This window comes from Syngnathus acus, chromosome 10 (genome assembly GCF_901709675.1).
Source record: "Syngnathus acus chromosome 10, fSynAcu1.2, whole genome shotgun sequence".
NCBI classification, from domain to species: domain Eukaryota; kingdom Metazoa; phylum Chordata; class Actinopteri; order Syngnathiformes; family Syngnathidae; genus Syngnathus; species Syngnathus acus.
This window is the reverse complement of record NC_051095.1, coordinates 8,172,709-8,199,407: the sequence shown is the minus strand read 5'-3', so window position 1 is coordinate 8,199,407 and position 26,699 is coordinate 8,172,709. Positions and strand designations below refer to the sequence as shown.

Sequence of the window (26,699 nt, the reverse complement as noted above, 5' to 3'; positions counted from 1 at the left end):
TCTAGTTTTGCGAGACTTTATTAACAGTTTATATAACATCTCAGAACACAAATATATTTACAGTACAAATGTTACTTAGGGGCAGGCTCATAATAATTGCTGGGTGGGCTTTTTTATTCACAAAGGACTTGATTGTCAGAGGCCAAGGTAAAGACAAACTTAAAAAAAAAAACGTAGTTAACAGCAACATTAAAAATTCTAAACCTCTAAGGCACAGTGCTATCTAGAAACTAAACGGAAAGCCATTTGAGTATTTATTCCACATCCTGAATCAATGTATTGGTGCGCTCTTAGTCCTTACTAGTAAGTCAACTCCAAGTAACAAGTGAAGCTAAACCGTACACTAGTTGACAAGTGTGTGCTACCCGTGCTACCTTCTTAACATTCACTATTAGTACTAGTCTGGCAAAGTTGTGCTACTGGTGTGTGAAAATGTTGTACCATTATGGGGGGAAAAGAAAATACTAGTAAGACACGAGGTACTAGGGACACTACAATGCTTTGACCTCACTGACGTATTGAGACAACTCAGCAATTCAAATCTATTTTTTCTTTATTTTTTTTACTGCTAATGCTACTTTTGGCCTAGTAGTACATGATTAAACCTTAAACTATTTACTGCAAGCACCACTACAAGGCACTGTAGTAGCCGCCTTATCAAGCATATGAATTAAAAGGTGGTTGTAGCACACAGATGTCTACTAGTTTTTCCTCAGTAGGAACATGTACTTTGTCCCAATAGTATGCCAGTGTTGTTATAAGGTCAAAGAGAATATCATTGTCAGGGATATGGAAATAAACAGCTCACTATGTACGCATGTATATGTATTATCTGATCAAGGGGAAAACGGTGTCAGCCTCCCTCCAGCAGGAAGCGCTGACGAGCAGAGGCGCCAACAGAGCCCGTCCTGGAAGTGTCATGCAGCCGAACATGAAAAAGGTCACACGACGTGCCCTGACAAATGTAGCGACGACAAAAACATGGAGGACGGCTTGATGGCGAAAGTCTTGGATTCTTAAAGCCCACTCAGGTCCTTACATTGGGTTGGTGAGAGGGTGTGAACACCAAACACAACCCCGTCGACAAATTCAAGATTTTAACCGCAGAATCGGCTGAAGGCTCAAAGTTGTAGGCCGCTTTCAGAGTCGCTGCTCGGCCAACATCGTGGCTTCATTAGCCTAACACTGACTTCATATACAAACACTTAAATATGTATATGCAGAACTGTATATTCATATATAAACAGCCAGGTGTCATTAAATAAAAAACAGCTGAAATGCGATATTTCACAAAAATGTTTAGCAGCTAGCGTGTGCAGACGACAAGACAACTGAACAGAGCAATGTGACAGTTAAAAGATGGAAAGCTTCCTGAATATTTGTTACTTTTTTTGGGTGAAATGAACAGACTGCCGTAAACTAGAAGCATCTTGTTAGTAAACAGAAGCTCCAGATAAAAATGTACACAATTTTCAATCAAGCCAACTGCGTCCTCAACAGCAACAGTTACGAGTTGTTACAGAAACTTACGCATGCCTGCTGTGCCCCCCTGTGGCCAATAACAGACTGCAAGGCAGGGCGTCTCAAGCCATGACAGCCCTTTCTTTATGTATGGAAAGCTGCTTGAACATTATTTCTACCATGAGGGCCAACGAGAACACTAGTAAATGGATCATGGCTCTCTGATAATGCAATAGTAGCCCCTCAAATGGCTTTAAGGACACATTTTGTCCTCACTTGGAGGACGAGTGAGCGCTAGCTCGTCTTTCTACTTGTGCACTAAAATGTCTTTACAATTGAGGACAAGGCACATACTAGTACATAAACCTAAACATACTCCACAAAGAGGCTACCGGCGCATGACATACTAGTTGGGCTTGGTAAGTGTTACGAGAGCAGCACAGTTAATTAATAATGTTTAATTGGGTATCGGTAGATCAAAATTGTCAGGATAAGTGGGAAGAAATGTTTACAAGTACGTATGAGGGGAGCACAACAGTAAATGAACCTTAAGTTGGCTGATTAGGGTATTAAATAAATGTTCAAACAGCTTTCCACACTTCACACATGACAGCGCATGTGCGCATGAGCAACCAGGGCAGAAGCAATCCCGCTTTTGTAACTCCACACCCAAAATATAGTTGTGAAAAAAAACAACAATAAAACACGGGTAAGGCCATAATTATCAGACGCTGCCAAAAAAGCAGCAGTCGGTCAAGTAAATTTAGAAGAGCCATGGGCCAAAATCCCAGAGAGACAGGACGTCTTTAACGTCATTGCACACCGAAAACGCTCCCGTACAAGAGGCGTATGTCTCCAAACAACAAATAATAAGGAAGCCAAAATTAATTCATAAATTACAACAGCAAACCCCTGACAAAGACACACAAAGAAATGCTTTAAAAACATCTGCGACACCACAAGGAAGAAGACAAAGAAGTAGACCTGACACGAGGAGGAGGAGGAGGAACGTGGAATTTCCCTGAAGCTTTGGTCATCTTGTCGATGAGACGCTTAAGCACTTGGGGCGAGCAAGGTCTTTACATTTCACCTTGGCCTCCTCCCACTGGAATAAATTGGGAGAGGAAGCTGTTTAGAAACTTTTCCGCTGAGCTCAGGAAGTTGAATGTAACAGTGGGGGGCTTTGAGGTGGGTGCAGCATCAAATCTCTGAAAATAGATGAGAAGAGAGCAGTGTGCCGTTTAAAATCATTTGGACTCGACACTTGATCATAACGTCAGTTCTTCCAGGTGGCAACATCTGAAAGGTTCTCCGAGGGCAAAACTAGCAAACTTGAGCAAAGAGAACAATGTGAACAAAATATAAGCGACTGGTGAAATAGCGAGACGATGACGAGAAAGAGGATGGGTTATTGGAACTGAACTATGATGGCTTGAGATGAGTCACTTCCATCAAGCAGACAGGAATACTCTGCTCACCTGAAAGAGCCTCTATGGCTTGACTGGAGGAATGCAGCGAGTTCACGGGGCTTCCTTTGGTCCCGTCCGTCCCATCGCAGTTAATCAGGACCGGGCTACAATCTTCAGCCCCGATGAGGGCGTGAGTCTTGGCGTTACGGTCCATGAGCTCCTCGAAGCTCCACTGGTTGGACTTCCCGCCCAGGCCCGGCACCAGCTCCACTTTGGCCGAGTCCTGCTCGTTCAGGAACTCCGAGCCTTCCGCCAGCCGGCTCTTTTGAACTAGACTGGAGAGAGGTAGGCCAGTGTGATTAACTGTAAGTTAATCATTTTAAACGGAGTCAATTCGTGAATAAATTGATCAAGGCTTTCTAATTCTGTGTTAATGATTTAAATGGACTAAAAGGGAGCTAAACAAACAAACCCAGGACGTGGACAACGAACAATGCTGTCTTGTGGAATGTTTGGTCATGAGTTAGGCCAGTTAACGGCGCTTGCTTGCATTCCAATGATTAAATCCACTGCCTACAAAGCTTACGTGAAAGCGAGTGCTCCAATCGATCCGCCGTTAAGCGTTACAGATTTAAAAAGGCTTTGTAGGGTTGGAGAATGAACTGAAGGTTCTGGTGAGCATGAGATGTTCCAAACATCAACAATGCTGTGATTTAGTGGGGAGATCAGAATGTTTCAAGGCCGCCATCATACCTGACTGCCTGAGTCTCGTCCGGGGCGTTGTTGTTCTCCTTGTCGTCCGCTTCCCCTCTTCCGTTCAGGCAACCCACGGGTTCTTCTCTTTGTGGCACTCCATCGCCACAGCCGTGCATCTCCATGGCAAGGTCGCCCATTTGGCTTTCACCTATAAAAGGCACCAGATTCATAGTAAACAAATGTTCACCTGTTTTAGTCAATTGATGTGACATTTATTTGATATAAACAGTAGAAATATAATCCCGCCGCTTTTCTATTCTGATACAGATTTGGGATGTTTTCTTGTATGTCCAACACAAATGAATTCATCACAGTTTTGCCAACTCGAGGCCTGGACAACATTTTGCAGGAGAACTAAGAACACGTGTCTGCCAAAGGTATTGATCTGCTTCCGGTTGTTTTCAACCTTGTACTACGCCGATGAATAAGCTGTGATATTGTTTCCAATTTCAAGATTGACTTAGTGTGCTGCAGGGCGGATTTTGGACACCAGAAAGTGGTACTAATGAGAACATACTCTTTGCATCAAAGGGGTCCATTCCATCTTCATTGTCATCCTGATCCTTGTCGTCATCCCTCTGCGTAAGAGTGACAACACTTGTAAATGACTATTTTGTCAAGGTCCCTACTAGAGTGTCATCAATTTCCCACCTTAAAGTCATTTCCATCCCCTTTCCTAGTCCTCTTCATTATTTCTTCAATTCTCTGAAACACCAGATAGTTTTTTCTCTTTATATCACATATGGAATTTCTACCGTATGGATGATAATCTGCAGTGATTACCTTCTTCCTTTCCATCCGCTCTTGTTGGTTCTGCTGCATGATGCGGTCGCGCTCCTGGCGGACCCTCTCGGCCTCCTCTAGGGCCTTGGCCTCGGCCTCCTCCCGCTCCTTCTGCAGTTCCGCCTGCTTCAGAGCCTCCTCTGCCTCCAGTCGCTCCCTCTCTTCCTCTGCTCTTAGGGCCTCCTCCTCTTCCTTCACTTTTCTTTCCTCCGCCAGCTTCTTTTCCTCCTCTTGGCGCTTCAGCCGGGCCTCCTCTGCCAGGCGCTCCTCCTCTTCTTTCCTGAGCCTTCAAGAGCAAACCAAAGAGCTTTATCCTTCACTTTCATACTTACATTTGAGAAGACGAAAGAAGACACTGATGATGCTCCACATGAGGCAATATTAAAACTGCTCACTTCTCCTCCTCCTCCCGCTGTATTCTGAGCTGCTCATCTTTCTCTTTCTGCTCACGCATCTGTCTGCGGTGCTCTGCCAAGAGTTTGGCTGCCTCAGCAGCAGAATTGGTTCCAGCCTTAGAATCTGAAAGGGAGGAAAGACAAAAAATGCAGGGTGAATGATTTCTGCTTTAACATTATAGTTGTAGTCCAGTGTTTCCCACACTTTATTTAGCCAATTTGCACTCGCTAAATGTCCCAGCACAGTCCCCTCAAAAAATGTCACAGTAAATAGCAGTTAGATTTCTTTTTCACAATTTACTCAATTCCACATCGAGTTGAGTCTGATTTCAGGGCATGATTATGCTGAACTTTGTCAAAGACATTGCACTGGTTTGTATGTTGCAAAAGCTTATCTATAATATAAAAAAAGCTTAGCAGAGATTATCTAAATGCATTACACACTTCTCAAAGTTTATGGTCATCACATGTCACAAGTTTCCCCCCCCCCCCCCCCCCCTTCCGATGCTAGAAGTTAACCAAACATTACAGCCGCATGAATCTAACTTCCCAGGTCTGAATAAAATAAAATAAAAATAGCTTTGTACCTTAGTGTAAAGGTGACATTGGAACCTGAGGATTTTGTTAACATCTTCAGGGTCAAAGGTTAAATTCATTTGGAAGCAGCATATTCTATTCACGTTATCTTTAGTGACATTTTTTGTTCTTATGGAATAAACCAATAGGGAATTTTTCTATGTATTTCCATAGTTTGACTGTTGAGTGAATTTTGAGAAATAAATCTTTCATTCACGAGACCAATTCAATTTCATTTGCCTAGGACTCAGATGTTTGAAATGATGACCCTGTATATTGCAGAGCACAACTCTGTCCAGATGGTGGCAGTATCAACAACTCTAATGTGGGACGGGAAGTGACAGCAGCTGGGATTTGCTGGAGCTGCTCCACTGAGATTGACTGCCACATCACTGTACACCAGACGCAAACAAAAGTACACAATGGCCGGGAAATGGGCTGGCAATCAGTGGCAATGAATAAAAACGTGGTTTTATGCTTCTGTTTGTTTAGAATTATCTTAAGTGAAATTCCAACTTGATAACAATAAACAGACATAATGGCATGATACCGTGGGCTCGATGCCGGGATGCTCACCGTCTTTCTCTTTGGATTTGCTCGAGTCGGACGAGTGTGCCAAGCCAGGCTGTAAGGGTAGCAACATGTCCTTTGAGCGGGAGTCCCTCTTTCGCAGGGTAGGGGGCCCTGGGGGGGTCAGAGCTGGTTTCTGGATCGGAGGGGGTTTAGCAGATGTCGGCTGAGGGGATGGGGTGCTTTGCTTCGCTGCTGGGGAGGGTGGGCGCGCCTTTGAATTTTGCCTGTCAGAAGAAACCATGCTCATTAGATGCTCTGTTAAGTGAAAATGAATGTCTTCAAAGTTTGGCACTACAGTGTTGTTAATAACACTGCAGAGTTTAAATGATTAAAAAAAAAAAAAAAGGCCAAGTACACAAAACAAGGCTTCAAATACATCAACACTAAAGCTCTTGTCTCCACTCATACGTACATTGTGCTGGTGTCCGCTAATTACACTGAAAGCACGCCGCGCTCAACTGTCCATCAAATATCACTCGAATTTTCCAGAGTCAATTCATGTTGCAAGGTCACTCGGAAAAGGCGACGTGAACATAACATCTGCTTATCTTCTTACTTTGAAGCTGCTGGAGAAGGAGTCCTCTTTGGAGATGGTTTTGGGGCGGGGGATGGTGAGCGGGTGCGTCCCATGGGGATGGACGGGGAGGGCGGGCGCTGTCGCCCGGATGAGGTAGACGTTTTTTCCTGCTTGGTCTGTTTCCCCCCACACACACCGAGAAGAAAAAAAGAATTCATGGCAATAGGGATTACAGTACATCAGGTCAAGACTTTCACACAGCCACATATATATATATATATACTTGAACTCGAGAATTGTGTCATTTTATGCCATTCTGAAAATTGAGCTAGATTTGTCACAATTTATAACTAGTCTGCTCTCATAATGAAATGTGTTAAGCTCTTGTTACAAGCTTTGGATAGGATACCATCTTGACAAATATTAGTTTCCGAGTTTGCGACAAAGCACCGTTGTAAGAATAAGCCATTCAAAACTCAATCATGACCTGCAAATCTTGTAAAAACCTTCTTCACGACATGTGCTGACATAAAGAAGCTTGAACATAATACACAAAAATATCATTTAAAGCATCATGGAGTATTAACCACAACATTCTTATGATGTATCCATACAGCACAGTGACAAAGAGATGGAAAGTCAAGCAGCCCCAGGCTCAGGGTGTAGTCTGCTTTGCATGGCATGACCCGATCTGTCCATAATCAGGCCACAAGTTTGTCTCATGCCATGTCAACGGGTCCTTTCACAGCCTCACAGAGTGTCGACTAAAAGGTCAACGAGTGACAAGAGAGACGGACGTCGGTTCCTAGTACCGGTAGATAGTATCATGCTCAGGCCAGTACCAGCAGAAATAAAAAATTTTGCATGCACCTAATGCACTTTGACTGGCAAAAGTCTTATCTACTTACTTTTGCATAAAACTACGGCTGGCTCAAGCTTGTCATAAACCATCGGTTAGATAATCTTGTGTAGGCTAATACTGGAGAATTTTCACAATGCATTGCTCTCTTCTCCTTTCTGCCCAATCAGTACTTTTCCACTATCAAGCGCATGAACACTATGTTGCTGCTGCTACTGTCTCCACAGTTGCGGACTAATCGGCTCACTGTAAATTTATCAATTACCGTATTTTCCGCCCTAAAAGGCGCACCGGGTTATAAGGCGCACCTTCAATGAACGGCCCATTTTAAAACTTTGTCCATATATAAGGCGCACCGGCTTATAAGGCGCATAAAATAGAAGCTATACTGCATCAAACTGAGGTTGACTAGGGTTGCGGTATGCATCCACTAGCCAATAACCAACGAGCCCTCTGTAAACAATCGCGTTTCTCAAACGATCTCCTATAAAATGATCAGAACTGACTAAAGTTCGATCTAACGCATTGGTACTACTTACCTATGTTTCCCTTCCATATCGATCCGTAGATTACTCGAAACATTAACAGAGCAGCCTATTTTGACATGAAATAGCCTGGTACGTATAGCAGCTATCGCAATAGCATTAGCCATCCGCAAAGTCTCACGAGCCTCAGCGAAGTGTAAACAATCGCGTTTCTCAAACGATCTCCTATAAAATGATCGGAACTGACTAAAGTTCGATCCAACGCATTGGTACTACTTACCTATGTTTCCCTTCCATATCGATCCGTAGATTTACTCGAAACATTAACAGAGCAGCCTATTTTGACATGAAATAGCCTGGTACGTATAGCAGCTATCGCAATAGCATTAGCCATCCGCAAAGTCTCACGAGCCTCACCTCGCAATCTCCCATGAGCCTCAGCAAAGTGTAAACAATCGCGTTTCTCAAACGATCTCCTATAAAATGATCGGAACTGACTAAAGTTCGATCCAACGCATTGGTACTACTTACCTATGTTTCCCTTCCATATCGATCCGTAGATTTACTCGAAACATTAACAGAGCAGCCTATTTTGGCATGAAATAGCCTGGTACGTATAGCAGCTATCGCAATAGCATTAGCCATCCGCAAAGTCTCACGAGCCTCACCTCGCAATCTCCCATGAGCCTCAGCAAAGTGTAAACAATCGCGTTTCTCAAACGATCTCCTATAAAATGATCGGAACTGACTAAAGTTCGATCTAACGCATTGGTACTACTTACCTATGTTTCCCTTCCATATCGATCCGTAGATTTACTCGAAACATTAACAGAGCAGCCTATTTTGACATGAAATAGCCTGGTACGTATAGCAGCTATCGCAATAGCATTAGCCATCCGCAAAGTCTCACGAGCCTCACCTCGCAATCTCCCATGAGCCTCAGCAAAGTGTAAACAATCGCGTTTCTCAAACGATCTCCTATAAAATGATCGGAACTGACTAAAGTTCGATCCAACGCATTGGTACTACTTACCTATGTTTCCCTTCCATATCGATCCGTAGATTTACTCGAAACATTAACAGAGCAGCCTATTTTGGCATGAAATAGCCTGGTACGTATAGCAGCTATCGCAATAGCATTAGCCATCCGCAAAGTCTCACGAGCCTCACCTCGCAATCTCCCATGAGCCTCAGCAAAGTGTAAACAATCGCGTTTCTCAAACGATCTCCTATAAAATGATCGGAACTGACTAAAGTTCGATCTAACGCATTGGTACTACTTACCTATGTTTCCCTTCCATATCGATCCGTAGATTTACTCGAAACATTAACAGAGCAGCCTATTTTGACATGAAATAGCCTGGTACGTATAGCAGCTATCGCAATAGCATTAGCCATCCGCAAAGTCTCACGAGCCTCACCTCGCAATCTCCCATGAGCCTCAGCAAAGTGTAAACAATCGCGTTTCTCAAACGATCTCCTATAAAATGATCGGAACTGACTAAAGTTCGATCCAACGCATTGGTACTACTTACCTATGTTTCCCTTCCATATCGATCCGTAGATTTACTCGAAACATTAACAGAGCAGCCTATTTTGACATGAAATAGCCTGGTACGTATAGCAGCTATCGCAATAGCATTAGCCATCCGCAAAGTCTCACGAGCCTCACCTCGCAATCTCCCATGAGCCTCAGCAAAGTGTAAACAATCGCGTTTCTCAAACGATCTCCTATAAATGATCGGAACTGACTAAAGTTCGATCTAACGCATTGGTACTACTTACCTATGTTTCCCTTCCATATCGATCCGTAGATTTACTCGAAACATTAACAGAGCAGCCTATTTTGACATGAAATAGCCTCGCGGGTACAACAGCTATTCGGTGACGCCCCCTGACTACAGTTGCCGTAATGCTGGGAAGCGATGCGACCTTGTAATTTATTAGTCGTACTAAAACGTACTGAAACATTTTGGCAGAGCACTGTGTACAACCAGTATGGATCAACAAATTCATCAGTTGATCCATATATAAGGCGCACTGGCCTATAAGGCGCACTGTCGGCTTTTGAGAAAATTTTAGGTTTTTAGGTGCGCCTTTTAGGGCGGAAAATACGGTAATCTTTTTTTTTTTTTTAAAGGGAAGTTGTGACACTCCTGAGCAAAGACCATATTATTCTTTTCATGCTGCAAACTGGTTGAGTAATTAGCCCGCGGAAAAGCTAGTTGCACCTAAGCAACGTACTCCATTTTGATTAACAAGATTAAATGTCCATTTCACACAACTAATTGATTTATGGTCAATTAACAGCTGGTTATGCATTATTATTGCCATTACTGCTTTCATTACCATGTGCACTACATCTCATCTTACTCATTCAAAGACTCTCTCCCCTTAATTCCCCAAACGAATTGTTTGAGGCAGATATCCATCCCTCGGTTATTCTAATCTTAGAAATAATGCTTCCATTTCATACAAATCTTGGTTGATTGGACATATGTAATAAAAGGTGAATGAGATTTCGTTTGACTTTTAGCAGATGTTCTCACCAGTGAGGGGTCGAGGGCTCCGTCTGCCGACACGGAGGTGGTCATGCCGTTCTTCTGTCGGTCGATGCTGCGACTGCGCAGTGGCCCGCGGGGCGGGTGTATGGGGTTGGCGGAGGCTGAGCAAGGACACAGGTGACACTCTGGTAAAGGACACAATCATCGGCAGGGCCAGGCAAGTACAACCAGCGGGAAGGGTGATAAGCAGGCCAGGTTGGCCAGCAAAAAGGTGTAAAGAAAAAAAAAAGGGGGGGAATGGGGTAGAAGAAAAATTTGATACAAGGAAAGATAGTGAGAAGGGGGAAAGGATGAAAGGGGATGATTCAAAAGCAGGAAAAAAAATTTAAGGGGGGAAAAAAAATACATTTCATTTTGTTAGATGTAGCACCAAAGCACACAGCAGTTTCGATTTTTGTTCACCTCGAAAACAAAGCAAACTCAAAATTTAGAATAGAAGGCAAATACTAACACCAATATTCCAATATTAGAATATTAGTGTGCAATAAATGAACAAAGATGCAGTTTTTGACTGTCACAAAAATCTGGTATGTGTTGAGAATAGCTCAAAGATCAAATACTACATACAGCTTTACTTCATTCAATGACCATGTAACACAAGACATTAATAAAATCAATAAATAGAATCTAAAGTTTGGGCATTATGGATAATCCATTGTGTTTCCTTTTGGTGTGTGCAATTTGGCCACAGGGGGTTAAAAAATTCCAAACTCAAATCTCACAGCTACTGTAAGTGACTGAGTAAGCTGCAGCGAAATGTCACTTTTTGTATAAGATAATGAATATATACAGAGTTATATTGTCTCACTACATGTTTTGATGCGCCATTTCTGTTTAAACAGATAATGCTGAAAAGAGGGCAACAGACACCAATACTATTTTGTTTGCAGTCAGTGTTGTTTTTTTGTTGTCGGCTAACTATCTTGCTACTTGCTGCGTCAGATAGAGAGATTAGTCGTGATAATCCGGCAACCTTGACGACTCTCGCTGCCAAAGCCCAGTCAAAAGTGTCCTCTATGATTCTCTATCTATGACAAGCATGCAAATCCTGCACACTGTGCTGCCGCTGCACTACTTCGGGTGGGTCATGTTTCCACTGGGACCATACATAGCGCACAATCCATAAGTGCTGCTAATGGGTTTTCTAATGGCTGGTCAATAAACGCCACACCCAAAAAGATACACAGCTTCAATTTCTTGCAGAGATGCAAATGACTTTCTAGAACAAAACATGAACTGTGTTTATGAGTCAAACTATGCGCATCTACACTACACGCATAGATCGTACTTTCGAGTATTATTGAAGTGGCAGGCTGCATTTACGTAGCCACAGAGAAGAGTATATCTTGGTATCTGATCGGCAAGAGCACCATTTACTACAACGACAGTATATTGTACAGTAAAAAGCCACTTGGCACCGTCTCTGATCATGGTGCCAGGACACCTGCACAACAGTTTCATTCTGACACAACAAGAACCTGTAAGCAGCTTAAAGAAAATCTCCCAGCATGGACCCAGAAGCTCCTCAGATGCCGAGAAATGCAGCCGGTGGAGGGATGCCTGATCGGCTAAAGCCATGGCACACGACAACTGCGGCCAATTGTAGCTATATATGTTCACGGTGTCAAAGTTGATCTCACTGAAATGCGATACCATTGGTAACTATGAGTAATGCTGCATTTCCATTGCGCAGCGGCTCGGTGAAACAAACGCACACGCTGATCTGGGATATGTTCAGTTTTCCAATTTTAAACAGTCTTGCGAAAACCAAGCTGCATTGAATATGCAATGTACACACAATGAACAAATGATAGAAGAAAAATAAGTTTTTGTCTAATTATGAATTTCCACAGCACGAACGCCATGGTGAACTAGGGTCTCCCCTGCAGCTACTGTACCTTACATTGGGAAACAGACACAAGAGAGATGAGCTAGAAACCATCCGCTGTCAGACTGCTATGTGAGAGGAGGGGGTTACCTGGAGCATTGGTTCCTTCAGGGGAAAGGGCGGCAGCACTCTTGCTCCTAGCTAGTGAGGCCTGGGTGGGAGTGAGCAGGCGACTAATGACCCCTCCATCCACGGCGCAAGTCGGTTGCTTGCGAGCTACGTGGCGAGCCCACCGAAAAATGAAACCCAAAAGAAGAGAAAAGGACAAAGTAGGACAAGGGAGGGGGGGTCGAGAATAGCAGCAGAGAATGACAAAAAAGGGGTAAAGTGGGAGTGGGGGGGAAGCGTCAGTTAGATAAGCCACCATGTGATTTAACCATCAGGAGAGAATCAACAACACATGCAGCAATAGGTTATGTCTCAATAGTCTCACAGAGCTTTTCACTTCTGCTGGGAGTCAATGAAATCATTTCATGAGAATAACGAGGCAAGTGATGCCATGGAAGAGTACTGAGACAGACCACTGATTGTCTAAGTTGGATCACTCGACAATGCGGTCAAATCAATGGTTCCTTAAGGCAGTGGGAGGTGTGCTGATGGGAAAAGAGAAAACATTGGACCATTAATGAACAGCAAACAAATATTCTTCAGGCAAGAGAGAGGGGGAGTGTATAAGACTGCAGACTACAGGTGACCCAATAAGTGCTTGAACTTCGACTGTGAAAATATTTCTAGTGTCCATTAAGTTAACTGCCATGGAAGTTTAGCAATCCCTGTTGAGGGTAGTGTTGATTCGCTTTGGATTTGAAAACAGCACAGCTTTTGAATAAACGCTAAAGATGGTGGTGAATCTTGGCTTGTCATGTCAATTACAGTCACTTTGACAAGTTCAGGCACCTCAGCTCAAACGGAGTATGTTTAAGTCTGGTGTAATTACATTAGCTCCTTTTCTCAGTTTTGGGGTCACAAACCATTGTTTTTGGTGAACCCAAAGAATGAAACTAAAGAATAAAATGAGGAAGAAAACCGTTTCCCTGATGAAAGAAGAGAGTCTTCTCTTAGTAGGTCAGTCACAAAGCTCTAAAACTGCTCGCAATACGAGGAACTCTACTTTGAAAAGAGCAGCCAGTGAATGAGTTAACCGCAACTCCACTGAACATAAACGTTTTGACATGGTAACTAATGTGGTCTTGAGTCTCTAAGAACCGAAGTCTTTCTCACCGACTGTGCTACGAAAGTACAAATCACGCCAGAGTGAGTTTGTTATCATCTGAACGTACTCCCTCATTGGTCCGCGAGTGGCGGATTCGCACGTCGCAGTCGAGTTTCTTACTAAACTGACATCTGGTACTGACATGTGCTATTTACATTTTAAGTGCTCGCAGGTTGCTACTACGCACCAAGGTATTAAGAGGCTAGAAGAACGGTGATAAGGACTGAAGTGGCGCTCCAGTAAATCGCAGATTGCAGTCAAGGTCGAGTGATCCTATTTTAGATCAAGCACCAAATCGTACATCCTGTGTGTACCCGGATTAACCTCCTCAATGATACGTGGACGACACCATCCGCCTGATTAATGATCATGAAGCTGATTCCTAATCCAAAGCATACTTTGAGCAGCCCTGCTAAGAAACAAATCAAAAGAATCAATGAGTGTTCCGCCAATGGAGGCTGCGGCGTCTAAAGGACAAACAAAAGCTTTGGTGATTAATACACAGACTGCACACTGGCACTCTTGAAGGGATTTGGGTGCTCTTGTGGGTGCTATGATGGGATGGCACTGATGCACAAGCATAGCATCTTAAATCCTGCTAGGAAGATGTCATCTGTGAGGGAGGGAGAACACAATGTACACTTTGTGACAAAACAAAAACAATACATGCTGTTAGTGGCAACATACAACAAGACCATTGCTGGACTTGACAATTGCAAAAATGACTAAATGACAACTGGTTAGTTGCCAGTGTGCGCAGCACAAAAAAGAAATCAGGTTATAAGGGAAAGCATTTAACGTTAGAGGCAAATCACAGACAAGAGCGTGTTGAAAATTTGAGCAGTTGCCCAAAATGTTAGTCAGCATTGTGTGTGTGAGCTTTGAGGGGGAAAAGGAAATGATGACATCAAGCTAAAAATAACGTAGGCCCCACAACCAGATACTTCAAAGATGCTTAAGATGAAGATATGTCCCCTCAGAATTTCTTAAATTCAGAACCAGCAAGCTGTTAACGTCACTGACATGCCAGTTACTCCCCCAAAAAAAGCCAGATGGAAGCATGGAAAAAACAAAAAACGATCGACTGATTATCCCATGCTAGCCACCTTGATTGTCTGACGTCCCCTTAGCAGCCTTGGCAGGAGTCTGCGCTCTGCCCACACTTACTCGTGTGAGGGATGAACTCCTCGTCTTCATGGAAGCACCTACGGACGTGAGCGCAGGGGTCACGGCCCAGAGACACAGGGAGAGAGTCAACAAGAACATCCCCGCGGAGAGACTTTCCAACAGGTCATGTGCAGTTCTGGTCTGTGAATGAGTCGGCAAGCGTCACGGCAGCTGATGCCTAACTGGTGATCTTCATCAAAAGTCAGACGTGCGCTGAGGCACACATAGGCGCCATTGTAAGCCGTTCTAAGACCAAGACATGGGAGGGCCCAAAAAAAAAAAAATTATAAGCTTGGCCTTTCAAAGCTGCCGATACAAATATGCTTAATATCCTTGAGAAGTCTTTATCGTAACTGAATGAATTCTTCTAGAATTAACACCCTGTTGCAAATCAATGACACATTTTTTTGCGCGATACTATTAAACATATAGCGTGAAAAATATTTGGGTTTTGTTCTCCTGCTTCAGGAAATAAAATAAACTGATCAAGCCCAGTGATAAGTAGAGAAATGGACCGTTGCACGGAGCGGCGACTATGCACCTGTCGACTCCGCCTGCAGCTTTTTGCCTTCCTCCTTAGCAGCACTGTCTTTCCGAAGCAAACGGTTACAAGACACACTCCTGGATTTTATACCTAAGAGACAGTGATGACAACACAATGGTGAATTCCACCCCACGTTACCTAATGAATGGTACCCAAGTCCAACCACGTGTGTGGACAGCAAGGAAAAGTCAAGTAATTAAATTAAACAATTATCTCGTTGTGAAGAAGCTCTAGTCTGCCCCAGTGAGGCTGCGTGCAAAGGCCGAGATAAGGCTAGACCTGAGGTCAGGGGTCATGCTAGGCACCTGGGACGACGATGCCTGGGTTCCAATTTCAATCACCATTTGGATTTCAGGACATTAACAAGAAATCTAAATACCACTTGATCTTTCTTACGCCTACACATAACTTTGACAGAATGACATTTAAAATGCAACAGCAACAGCTTTTCTTTTTAAGGAATGAGGGAAAAAAAATAAATCAAGTCTGTCAACCTTTGGGGGAAATGAAGGCTGCAGTTTGAAATCCAAACTATTACAAACCCCCGGGAGCGAGTGATTGTTCAAACATATGACTGGTCATGACGTCTACTTGCCAGAAGATGTGGAGCCCGGTTTGTTCACAGACTAGATAGGTGGAAGTCAGACTTCTTGGCCCTTTCCTAATATGCTCTGTTGAGAAAACCTAATAATAACCCCATCGTGTACAACCACCTCTGCATTTCATTATCTTCATTTGAAATTGGATAGCCACGTTTGCACATTCAAAAAGTAAAGACAAATTGTGGCAAGCCTTTGCCAGCCACATGAAACGACATGGCAGGGCAAAATAGGACCGCAGGCCTCTGGTTTGACACCATTCAAAAACAATATATGGAGCATGAAACAAAGTACTACTGGGAGGAGAGGTTAGAAAGAAGGGTGGGAGTGCGGTGGGGGTCAAGAGGTGACTTACTTTTGTCAGGAGTTTTGACGAGGGTGGCAGAGGACGAGGATAGGCGTTTGGTGATGCTAGCCTCTGACGGCTGTTTGAGGTTGGTGATGGATGTGGAGCGCTTGTCTACGAGTCAGGGAGGAGGAAGAAGGGAGGAATTACACTACAGAACGCTCCCAAAGGAGGCGCACACAGTGGAAGGACACTAAAGGGATACTTGACAACACCCGTTTCAGATAACACCACAGGCACCTCTGCTAGCTAATGAGATCCTGTACAAATCTGTAACCAAAACCATCTGCCTTTACAAACATACTAGTTGAGTTCTTACAGACATTGTTAGAGAGACGTTCATTTGACGATACGTTTATTTTTGCAGGTGTGGTTTGCATACAGAGAAGCACTTGTGCTATTTTGTTCAGTTTGTTATCGTCGCAAAGGCAGACTTTTTGCTACAGGTCAGGTCTTGTAGAGAATCTCATTTGACTGTCTTTTATGACCTAGTTGGGATTTTCAAAGGCACTATTGACACTTTAGACAAATGAACATGATGCCGTTTCATGCTTGAAAAAAACAAAATAAATGTTTTTTTGCAACAACCACCATGTGCTTTCGCGTCATGCGGTGAAGTTAGTAGAGCAAACCGCATAGCCACAACATGGCGTGCCGTGATCTGAACCCAACATTATTAGTTCAGCCTTGCATTTGACTGGGCTTCCATGCAAAGTAGCCCCGATGACCTGGCCCTGCCCCAAAGTGTGAATGGGTCCAAGACCTAAAGCAACACTCCCTGGAAAAAAGAAAGCATACTGACAGAGAGAGGTTTCCTCTATTTAACAGTCGGTGTTAGGCTGCAAAAGATGCGTGAGGAAGAGAAGGTACCGTACACTATCACCCAATATGTGCCGCCCATGCTACAGATTTTAACTGGCGGGCAAATCACAAACAAAACCTTGAGTGTTCCTGGGTGGCTTTTCTGGCGAAGCAGGGGAGATTGCTATAGCTACTGGAGATGAGGCGCCGGCGTCCGAGTCTCCTGTAGGGAGAGAAAGCTCTCAGCGGGGAAGTGAGGAGTGCTGACGCCACTTCTTGGCACAAGGAGAAGAATGGCCGGCGGCCATCAAGGCTTTCATTGACGGTGTCACAAGTCACAATAGGAACATCATATGAACACTGAAGGGATAAAGTCAAAATCACGTGAAGGCAGGTTTTAGTTTGTAGAATGGGACGCTACACATTCAGAGTGTAAGTGATGAAGGGTTTGGAGAGAAATTTCAGGGTCCAGTTGTTCAATGTTGTAGCACTTTTTGTGCAACTTACCATTCAGCAAATTTCAGAAAAGGTTTTTGAGTGGTTCAAATCATTTCAGGGTGACATTTGCCAACTCATTTTGTTCTCAAAGGAACATGGCCACTGAGCCTCGAGTGTCACTCCATTAGCAGGTTGCCACAGAGAGACTGAAAGGGACGCAAGAAGTTTTACACCTGATGCTAAGAGTGCACAATCGGTAAGTGTGAGTGAACACGCGATTCAGGACTCCCTATTTGGGATCTTAGTAAATCAGACCCGGTGTGCGGGCCACAACAGCTGGAGGTGTGGCATCAATGTGATAAATAATGTTTGATTGGCCCAAAACAAACAAAGTGGCCATTACCTGCTCGTCCATCCGAGTCTGTTGACAATCCTCCCCAGGACCACCTCTTCTGTCTCTGGTCGGCCCTCTGGCTTCGCTCTAACGTTCGTCTCATCACTGCCGCGTAATGCTCCTGCCGCATTCATAAAAAAAAAAAAGGGAGGGGGGGTGTTCTCTATTTGCTTCATGGTCACGGGAATAATCATTCCTAAGAGCGAGATTCCAGGCGCACAGGCCTCCTCCGTTGACTACCTTCTCCTCTTCCTGTTTCTGCTTCCTCTTCTCCTCCACAGCCTGACGCTTCTGCTCCTCTTTCCGTCGCTGCTCCGTGGCCTTCTTGTGACGTTCCTCCTGCTGACGCTCCACTTGCATTTTGGCCTTGCGCTCACGCTCCATGATCTGAGAGTCACGCAAAGCTGATGACAAAGACAGACAGAGAAAGGGGCATTTTAAATTTACAATTTTCTTTAAAAAAAACCCCGGTATTGTAGACATGATATATACAAATCCAGTCCCATAGTTTGTTACGTTGTAAATCGTCCACCATCATCTAGAAGTGCCGTTCAGTAACCACAACCACTCCAGTGTGATTGTGTAGAAGTATGCAAAAGTCACTAAGGGGTTTCCAAGCCTCCTCTGGTATGAAAATCAGCATAACGACTGTGTGTCAGGAGGTCCAGGGTCTGACTTACATGGTCTAAGCAGCTGCGCGCAAGCGTTACATCGCCAAGGCGCAATTGGACTCTTGTGGAATGGAAACATGTTCTAACGAAAAACAACTCAAGCTTGTCATGGAGGACATTAGGTCCGGTCAGTAATTGGCTGATTCGGCGTGCAAATAAAACATCTCCTTCAATGCCAATATGCATCACCGCCTGCTTTGTTGACAATCATGCCACGTTTCTCCAGTCGACTGCGTCGCTCGTAGAGCAGCGGGCTTGACTTGATGCAAGTGGCACATAAATGCTTGCATTTTACCACAAGATGAAGCAGATCTGAGTAAATGTCTCCTTGCCTTGTTGCCTGTCAGCCTCCTCTCGTCTCTCCTTTGCTACCCGCAGTCGATCGTCCACTCGAAGTGTGGCGCCGTCGAGGACTGCAAACACGTGCGTCAACGCGGTCAAAAGAGGTGCGCAGATGGAGGCTGCGGCGGCTTACGCTGACATATTACAGCAACAGCTTTGCATCAAGGTGTGAGTCCTGGTAGGGGGCTGCCATTAATGAGATTGTCAAATAATAAAGTGATGACTCGGGGCCTCCCTGCAGTAAGCCCTGCAGAGCAGGGGGCGGCGATTGGATAGTTTGGTGGCTAACGGTTCACACTGAGCTAAAGCGGTGTCTGGGTGAGGAGTGGGTTACCTGGCCGAGGGCCGTGAGGTTTGGCTGCTGTGTTTGCAGACAGTGCTGGACTCACGGCCTGGCTGCGCCGCTCCTCGGCTTGGGCCTGCGCAGCTGCAGCTGGACCAGAGAAAGCACACAATTTACAGCAGAGATTTTTGGAGTCCCCTTAAAGGGCAAGTCAACCCTAACATTTTCTGAAGTGTTATTTCTTACTATCCACTCAAGCACCTTCCATTTTGTCGAGCATAATTTGCACTGGGCGGTATATCTGCGTATTTTTCGAGTCAGCGTAAGAGGAGAGACCCCGATTGGAGGAGAAAAAAGGACAAATGATGTAATCAAGTCTGATGAGACTGTCTTTTCAATTTTCTCTGAGCTTTGTTTGCATAGTCATGACGCCTCTGGTGTGGAGCCACTCTGGTTATGAAGCAGAACAATCCGGCTATTCAAGCCATCAGACCCAGCCCATGGCCCACTCTCCAGACTGCATTCAACACGCTCAGTGAGCAAGACGCTGGCAAATGAGAGCCAATGTGTGCGCTCTGCAGTCACAACCTTGTACAGTCACATTTTAGGTGAAAAACTGAAAAGTCAAAAGCTTCAAAATAGAATATGTGGATTATTTGACTAACCCTTACACTGGAATAAGGGTCAGAAATGTTCAACTGTTGTTTAAATGCCTTGTCGGTATGGTTACCTGCTTTTTTTTTTTTTTTTTTTTTTAAAGACGACAGTTTGAGGCTTAACCAAGCAATTCATGTCACAGTATTTCTAACAGAAATTATTTCCTGGAAATCAAGTCCTGGATTTGTGCTGAACATCGGAGGTTCAAGTGTGCAATCTACAGATAACATTTAACAAAATTGGGCCGCCGCTTCATTTGACGGCTTACATAAGTTGTTTGCAGAATTTGCCGCATTTGAATTTGAGAGTATGACTTGGGATTCAACGACGCTGCAAAACATCTGAGACCAACAATTTTCTGCCGTTTTTCATATTTTGAATGGCACTTTCCTATCAACCAAGAGAAAGTGATGCATAGCAGATGTAGTAGGAAGGAAACAGCACATGATCAAGCTGCATCAGCTCGGTCCTCACTGCATTTCTCGGCAGTGCGCTCTCAGCACTACTGAATTGCTGACGAGTAGGCAAATCAGACCTTCTGTCATGTGATAGGAAAACTAGGCTGCATCAAATCTCACTCATTCGGTCATTCATTCAGTCAGATTCTACTGTGGCAATAAAGTGCTGACAAAATTCAACTAGTCAATTTCTATTTCTTGAGGAAAAAGCATTAGAGACATTCAGCAAAACTAATTCACTAGCAGCTGCTGTCAAAGTAGGGCTTCCCAAACTATCAAGTTTTAAATCAGATTGTAAAAACCATGCTGGTAAATACATTGTTCTAGTGCGAGGGGCCTTAACGGTTTGATGGACTTGCAATGCATTTCTCTCCCTCATAATTGTGACAAGCCAAGATTCACCCAATCTTTAGCTTCACCTCAAATACTGTACAATGCAACACCGCCATCTACTGGAATCTGTTCATTAATACAGTGGTTTACATACTCACAATTTCACAATATGGGCGAGGCCCTCTTGGCATGCCAACCCATTGCAAACATACTTGACAAATATATTTGTCAGTGGTTTCTAGTTGGCAAACCTGTCCATTGCAGAGAATGGGTTCCAAAAAACTTGTTTACGATAACTTTCCATGATAAATGTAGCAACATGACTATCGATCGACTCTTTCGGACAATATGAAGCAATGTTCACCGAAGAGATGTGCGAAACATGAGCCAAGAACGTGCCCATATTGGACAGGAAAGCATGAAACAGCCAGCCCACTGTGCTAAAGGAGATCTTTTGCAGGGAGAAAACAGAGCACAGATCACATAATGACTCATTCAAGATATTCTCGTTTTATTCATAAAGATAAGATCAATCAATAGATGCTAAACAGCAAGGCTACTGTTGCCAGGCGATATGCTGAGTGTGGATGAAAAGAGGATGTGGACTTAGACAAGGTGACTCATCATGGCTACATTAAGACGTCACAATGGACGGAGCAGGTTGCCTTACAATCAATCACCTTGTATTTGAAATGTTACAACTACACTGACCATCGAGTACAAGTTGTTTCGCTCCCAAACATGCATATACTATATGTTCAACTTGTTTTGTTATTTATATTATTCATTCACTGCAATGGAAACAACAAAGGGTTTGTTACTGCGAAGCAGTTTCCAGAGGTGCGAAAAGCTTCTGCTATTCCCATTTCAACACTCTCCACCGAGTGAGACCAACATCACTCACCAAGAGCGTCCCTGCCTTCTAAAGCCAAGCACACTCAAAGTTACAGTTACGACAGTAGCTTGTGAGGATGGTGACCTTAAATTGACCTCCCCCGCCAAAAAAAACAATACAGGCTGCACGATGGCAGTAAGCAAACCCCCGCAACTCGGCAAATTCTCGGCACCAAAGCAACTTTGTTTTTGCTTTGGCCTGAGCAGCTTCTGTCCTGACACTAAATCAACAAGAAAATATACGCGCGGAGAAAGTCGCCATGGAGTGAAAACAACATTCATGTGCTAATTGAAGTGCTCTGATTAGACTGCGGAAGAGGGTCTCAAGAGAGCCAGGTGTGCTCATAGAAATGACGAGCCAATCACAGACGGCGCTCAGCGCGACATCCCTGAGGAGATTTGGCGCATGTGAACAATCAACAGTGGCCCCCGTGTCAACACATCCTGCCTAAAACGTATTATGGGGCATTTTAAAGAGGTGAGCAACATTCATTTTTCTGGCCACCAATCAGTCCGGTCGGGAGCTGTGTGCAAATTATGGCAAGCACAGCTCCGTGGGGGCTTGTCATTAAGTTGAGGAAGAGGAAGCAGGCCAGCCCGCGTAAAATGACCGCTCCAATTCTAGCGCTAATCAAACACGACTTCTCTAAATTGCAGGAAGGGGCAGCCTCTCAAACTAACACCAAGTTAGTTGGTGCATCCCCAAACAGCTTTTCACATTAAATGTCTCAAGCAGGAGTTACATTATTGTTTAGCCACCAACAAGTATAAATGATACATTTTGTGGCCAAGACAGAGACTTTGCCGGAGGATGGCCACCTAAAATGTGCCAAGCATTGTAAACAGGGAGGAGTTTCGGCTCGCAGTATCCCATCATGGCCGGCTTAACGACAATTGATGCCTGCGCAGTCCCACGCGGCCGCGCACATGCCCACTTTTAAACACATTGCCAGATCTTGGACAGGATTACTCCACCTTGTCATGCAAAGGTATAAGCTTGGGCTATTTGCAGTGCGTCCTGGCACGGGGAGTCTTCCAGATGGACCTCATTCAATCTCACTCAGTCCTTTATCTGTTGTTTCCCATTGAGACTGGCCGAACAATTTCTGTCAGGCTGACTTTGACGTAAAAGTCGAAAATCTTTATAACGACCTAAGCTTGGCTGAGAACATTAAACATTGTTTTGCTATTCAAATTGTTTATGTGACCTTCCCCAGCGACTTTACATAAATGCACAGGAAGGAAAGGGCGCTAAGCGGAGAGAAAGACAACAAATCACAGTGAAACTGAAGCCGCTCCTCCTGTGGTCGTTGAGTCCAACCATTGCAAGAAATGCCTCTCATGCTTTTAATAATTTGGCAGGACCTGACAACCTTGCAGCGGTGCGAACCCATCATTTCCACCAGCTAGCTTTTCTCCTTGCCTGCATTCTTGTGGAAATCGCCATGCTTGTGAGCGAGATTCCTGGCATTGCAGTGCGACTTCGAAGGTCCAACGCCTTTAAGCGAGTCAAATCAGTCTGCTTTTGGAAAACAAAATTGATTATTGAAATCAGTTTATGATAAAATCCATTCATTTTTGTGCACTTTCAATTTGGAAAAAAAATCAATCCTGTTTTGGAATTAAAACTTGACTGGGCTTTTCCTTTCAAGGGTTGCCACAGCGAGTGATTAGGAAATTGAAAAATTAATTAATTGTTAAAATAATCGTTAATTGCAACCCTCGTGAATTTAGGAGTTTGAAATGATAGGGTATATATTTTGGGGATGTCGCCATTTGTAGCGGGTTTACTGTATTTTCATGAAACCACAAATCTGGGCAGCCAAATATTCCAGTATGAAAGCGCTGGATGGAAAACTGAAGGGGGAAACAGGAAGACCATCAGCACTAAATGTGGCCACTTGTTGCCAGGAGTAACACCCGCCTACGCCCACGCCGGGTATGCATTCGGCCCCCGTTCCCACTCCTGTCTGCGTAAAACACTGAAAAAACTGTCAGCTGCCCCCAAGTCAAAACAAAATGTGTATTCATGCCCCTGCACAGACTGAAACTCCACAGATGCAGTCATTTTGACAACACACAGCCTTATCACTGCATCAGCTCTTTATGCAAACTGTCTGCATGTGTGGCACTGATGCTTGATTGAAAAATTCAGGTCAGACATTGTTATGGTAACCCCGCAGAGATAAAGGGAGGGGGGGTTATGCCATATGTCAACAACATACACTTGCCACCAAAGGGCATGACGAGAAATGGGCACAATTAGCAAACTTACAAGCAGACAAAATCAAGTCATTAACCCTCTTTCAATGGACATTATTTTTTCAACTGCTACAAATAGGAGCAACTTAAATCCAAAAGCACACATGACAAGTAACTTAACTCTTCTTGATGAGCTAACGTAGCTAAAACGTCGGCTAAATGCCAGGAAGTCATAACATGTTGACTTACTTTGTCTCGATTAAAGTTGAGAAGTAATCGCGAAATGTTTGATAACAAGGTTCACGGAGAGAAGAAAATCGCCGAATAAACGTCAACCCGGTCCGGCGAGGAAGATAACGTTATAACTTCAGTTTAGCATTAGCCCTCAATGCTATTAAGCTGAGTGAAGTTCCCCTTGGGGATACGACCCTAAAATGTAACTTTGTCGCGTAATATTTGTGATATATACATTGCTAAGGTGGAAAAGTGTTCTATTTTGCAGTCCGATAAAACGGCGAGGAGAGCTAACGTTAGTAGCCCTGGGTTGGTGAAGAAGGTGGGGGGAGCTGACCGCGTTGCAGCCCGTTCAAATCACCGCCAAAAAGAACAACCCGCTCGAGCAAAGTCATTGTAGTTTAACATGTCCTCACCTATTTGGCTCCGCAAGCCTTTTAGAGTCACGGTGCCCTCCGCCATTCCTATAAGTTTACTCCCAAGTGCGTTTCTTCTTTCTTTTCTAGAACGGGGGTGAGTAACACATCGCGGCCGACCGGTAGCGAGCTGGCAGGCAGGGAGGCAGTCGTCAAGCTGGGACCGGACACCAGGGAGACGTGGACGTCAAAGAGCAGCGATTAAATCAAGAGCAACACCGTGTATCGTTTCCGGGAAAAAGAAGTTCGTAGAAGCCGAGAAAAGTGGTTCTCGAACATTAAAAAAGGCACGTTTTATTTCTATTGTGATATATTCAAATGTATTCATCTAACTTTATCACAGTTTGGACGCTACCACTTTGCTTGAAAATAAAAACGGTGCTTAAATAATGAATCCATCTTTGTTTAATTTTTAATGTTGCTCATAAAGGTTTTTTATGTGCACTTTCTTATCAGATTTAATGCAAATGTATTGTACTACAAAGGTGTTGTATTTGTACTTAAGTAATGTTTACTGTATTCCATTGATATTGTTGTTGTTTTTGCATACTCTATAATATGAGTAAGATCGGAGTCACATACAAATGCAACAATAAGTGGATCAATGTATATTGTTACAACTGCAAATGAAACCTACACGTATTCACAGTAGATTAAATGTTTGATTATTAAATACGCATGTGCTCGTGGCAATAATTTACTTTTGAAGGGGAAAAAAGTATAATAAGTAAAAAAGCAAAAATAATCTCAACAATCGTTATACAGGAAACCCGCATAGAGCTGGATTCTTTCATTCTGCTAATAATCAATCATGTGAGGGGCGGGACAGAGTAAAAGAACTTTCATAAGAGTCAAGCGCGTCCCCTACTGTAAATGTTGGGTCACTACTTCCTAAACGGTTTACTTAGTTCTCCAAGTACCACCATCAACAATAAAATATAGTTGGCCGAAAAAGGCAATATTTCGATAAGAAGACCTGAAAATATTTCGTAGTATTGTAAGTCACTGTGACATTACATTGCGCTATCCATCGGAGGAAAGAAATGCACATGATGATTCAATTAAAATGCATTGCACATGAAATGCAAATAAAGATGTACTAGAATGCAAATATGAAGAACAGTTTTTAAAAATTAAATGTAAATGTACTGTACAAAAAAGTCTGAAAAGTATGTCACAATATGCCCTTGCAATTGTTTTTTTTTAATCATTTATACTACAAACAAAAAACTGAATTTCAAAGTCCTGAAAATGTTTGATCCAATACAACTAATGCTTAGTTAAGGAAAAAAGGAAACATTTGGTGAAAAAAAATATTTGCAAGATCAAATGAAGTAAAGAAAATTTGTGATTTCCATATAGATTGCCTACCAAAATGAAAACAACAAATCTATATTTTGAAAAAAGAAAGCATAAACACTAAGTTTGCGTGGACCTCATAAACTCGTGTGGCAGGCCATATCTGGCACCCGGACCTTGAGTTTGACACATGTGCACTAGAGGGTGCCATCACACTAGTGATACTAGTACTACACTGGAAATCACTGGCTTAAATCGATGACTATCAATGAGGGCGAGGGGTAATTTGTACAACATCAAACAAGGTATTAAATATGTAAACAGTTGATGAGGTCTAACTTTTATAGAACTATATGCATTTAATGAATTCACAACTAGCAAGTAATGCCTCTGACTTGTCACACTATATCAATTGAGGCGATACAAGAAGTATAAACCTTACCCGGATTGAAGAATCTGCAGATGTTAAGAATACAAGAAAAGCTCCCTGTCCGATGAAGAACTCCTCGGAATGAGAGAACATCACATTATCTCATTGCACTTATGTTTTCGCTGCCTCACCATGAACACTATCGCCTCTGTTCTGGTCCGTCTCACATGCTTTCGCCACAGGGTACTTTCATCTGTTTGACACGGTAAACAGGAAGCTAAAACGCATGTGGGACTCTAGTTCCAGTTGGTTTTGTCGAAGCATAGAACTCTAAAGCAATAGGTGTCCCTTTTTTAATCCATCTGTTAACAAAAGTGTACCAGAAACAGAGCTCGCTTGTATGAACCTCTTGTATCCTGGCAACTGTCATTCGAGCTGAACCAGGGTGCAGCAGTACCCCTTAACTCTAACCCTAATCCGAACCCTGATTTGAGTTGATTAAGCGACACACATCCAAAAGTTAAAAGAAATCTAGTGAGTCAAGGGAAAAGCCAAACATAAGCCAATCAAAACTCAAGTACTTCAAAGCGAACATGAGAAGATAATAAAGGCAAAATCCCCGTCAGAATACAACAGTTCCATTTTATGCCTGAATGTCCCAGCTCAAGCACAAAAGGCTACTTAGAATCAGAATGTCGTTATTGTCATTATTCCAAGGGCGGCAAGGAAATGGAATAAACCCAAAAGCCACAGAAAAACAATGGTCAACATA

At 43.5% G+C, this 26,699-nt stretch overlaps 1 protein-coding gene across 12 annotated transcripts; it reads right to left on the bottom strand.

The window, feature by feature from the left end:
• map7d3 (MAP7 domain containing 3) lies at positions 1-26,111 on the bottom strand. Of its 12 annotated transcripts, none has more exons than XM_037262314.1 (20): positions 26,000-26,111; positions 19,116-19,214; positions 18,772-18,852; positions 18,009-18,172; positions 17,778-17,889; positions 17,076-17,159; positions 16,145-16,249; positions 15,188-15,280; positions 14,586-14,684; positions 12,357-12,482; positions 10,364-10,479; positions 6,510-6,646; positions 5,957-6,177; positions 4,805-4,928; positions 4,410-4,695; positions 4,278-4,331; positions 4,144-4,204; positions 3,624-3,774; positions 2,940-3,205; positions 1-2,566 (listed from the first exon to the last, which is right to left on the bottom strand). In XM_037262314.1, exons 4-20 carry the CDS (start codon positions 18,150-18,152, stop codon positions 2,541-2,543), a joined length of 2,205 nt encoding a protein of 734 aa, XP_037118209.1. In that variant the 5' UTR covers positions 18,153-18,172; positions 18,772-18,852; positions 19,116-19,214; positions 26,000-26,111; the 3' UTR covers positions 1-2,540. The 12 variants fall into 12 exon arrangements, with proteins under 12 accessions (XP_037118209.1, XP_037118203.1, XP_037118202.1 ...); XM_037262308.1 differs by lacking the exon at positions 26,000-26,111 and adding an exon at positions 24,259-24,429 and having other exon boundaries at positions 1-2,669; XM_037262307.1 differs by lacking the exon at positions 26,000-26,111 and adding an exon at positions 24,259-24,429.
• Between the last annotated feature and the right edge of the window lie 588 nt (positions 26,112-26,699).

Bases quoted from the DNA above. Each gene is read 5' to 3' on its own strand.
- map7d3 (XM_037262307.1), bottom strand. From the start codon at position 24,304: ATGGCGGAGGGCACCGTGACTCTAAAAGGCTTGCGGAGCCAAATAG. The intron at 16,250-17,075 runs GTTTTGTTTGTG...CCTGACTCGTAG, and splicing joins GCCACCCAGGAACACTCAAG to ACAAGCGCTCCACATCCATC. The intron at 2,567-2,939 runs GTGAGCAGAGTA...AATTTATTCCAG, and splicing joins AGCCATAGAGGCTCTTTCAG to TGGGAGGAGGCCAAGGTGAA.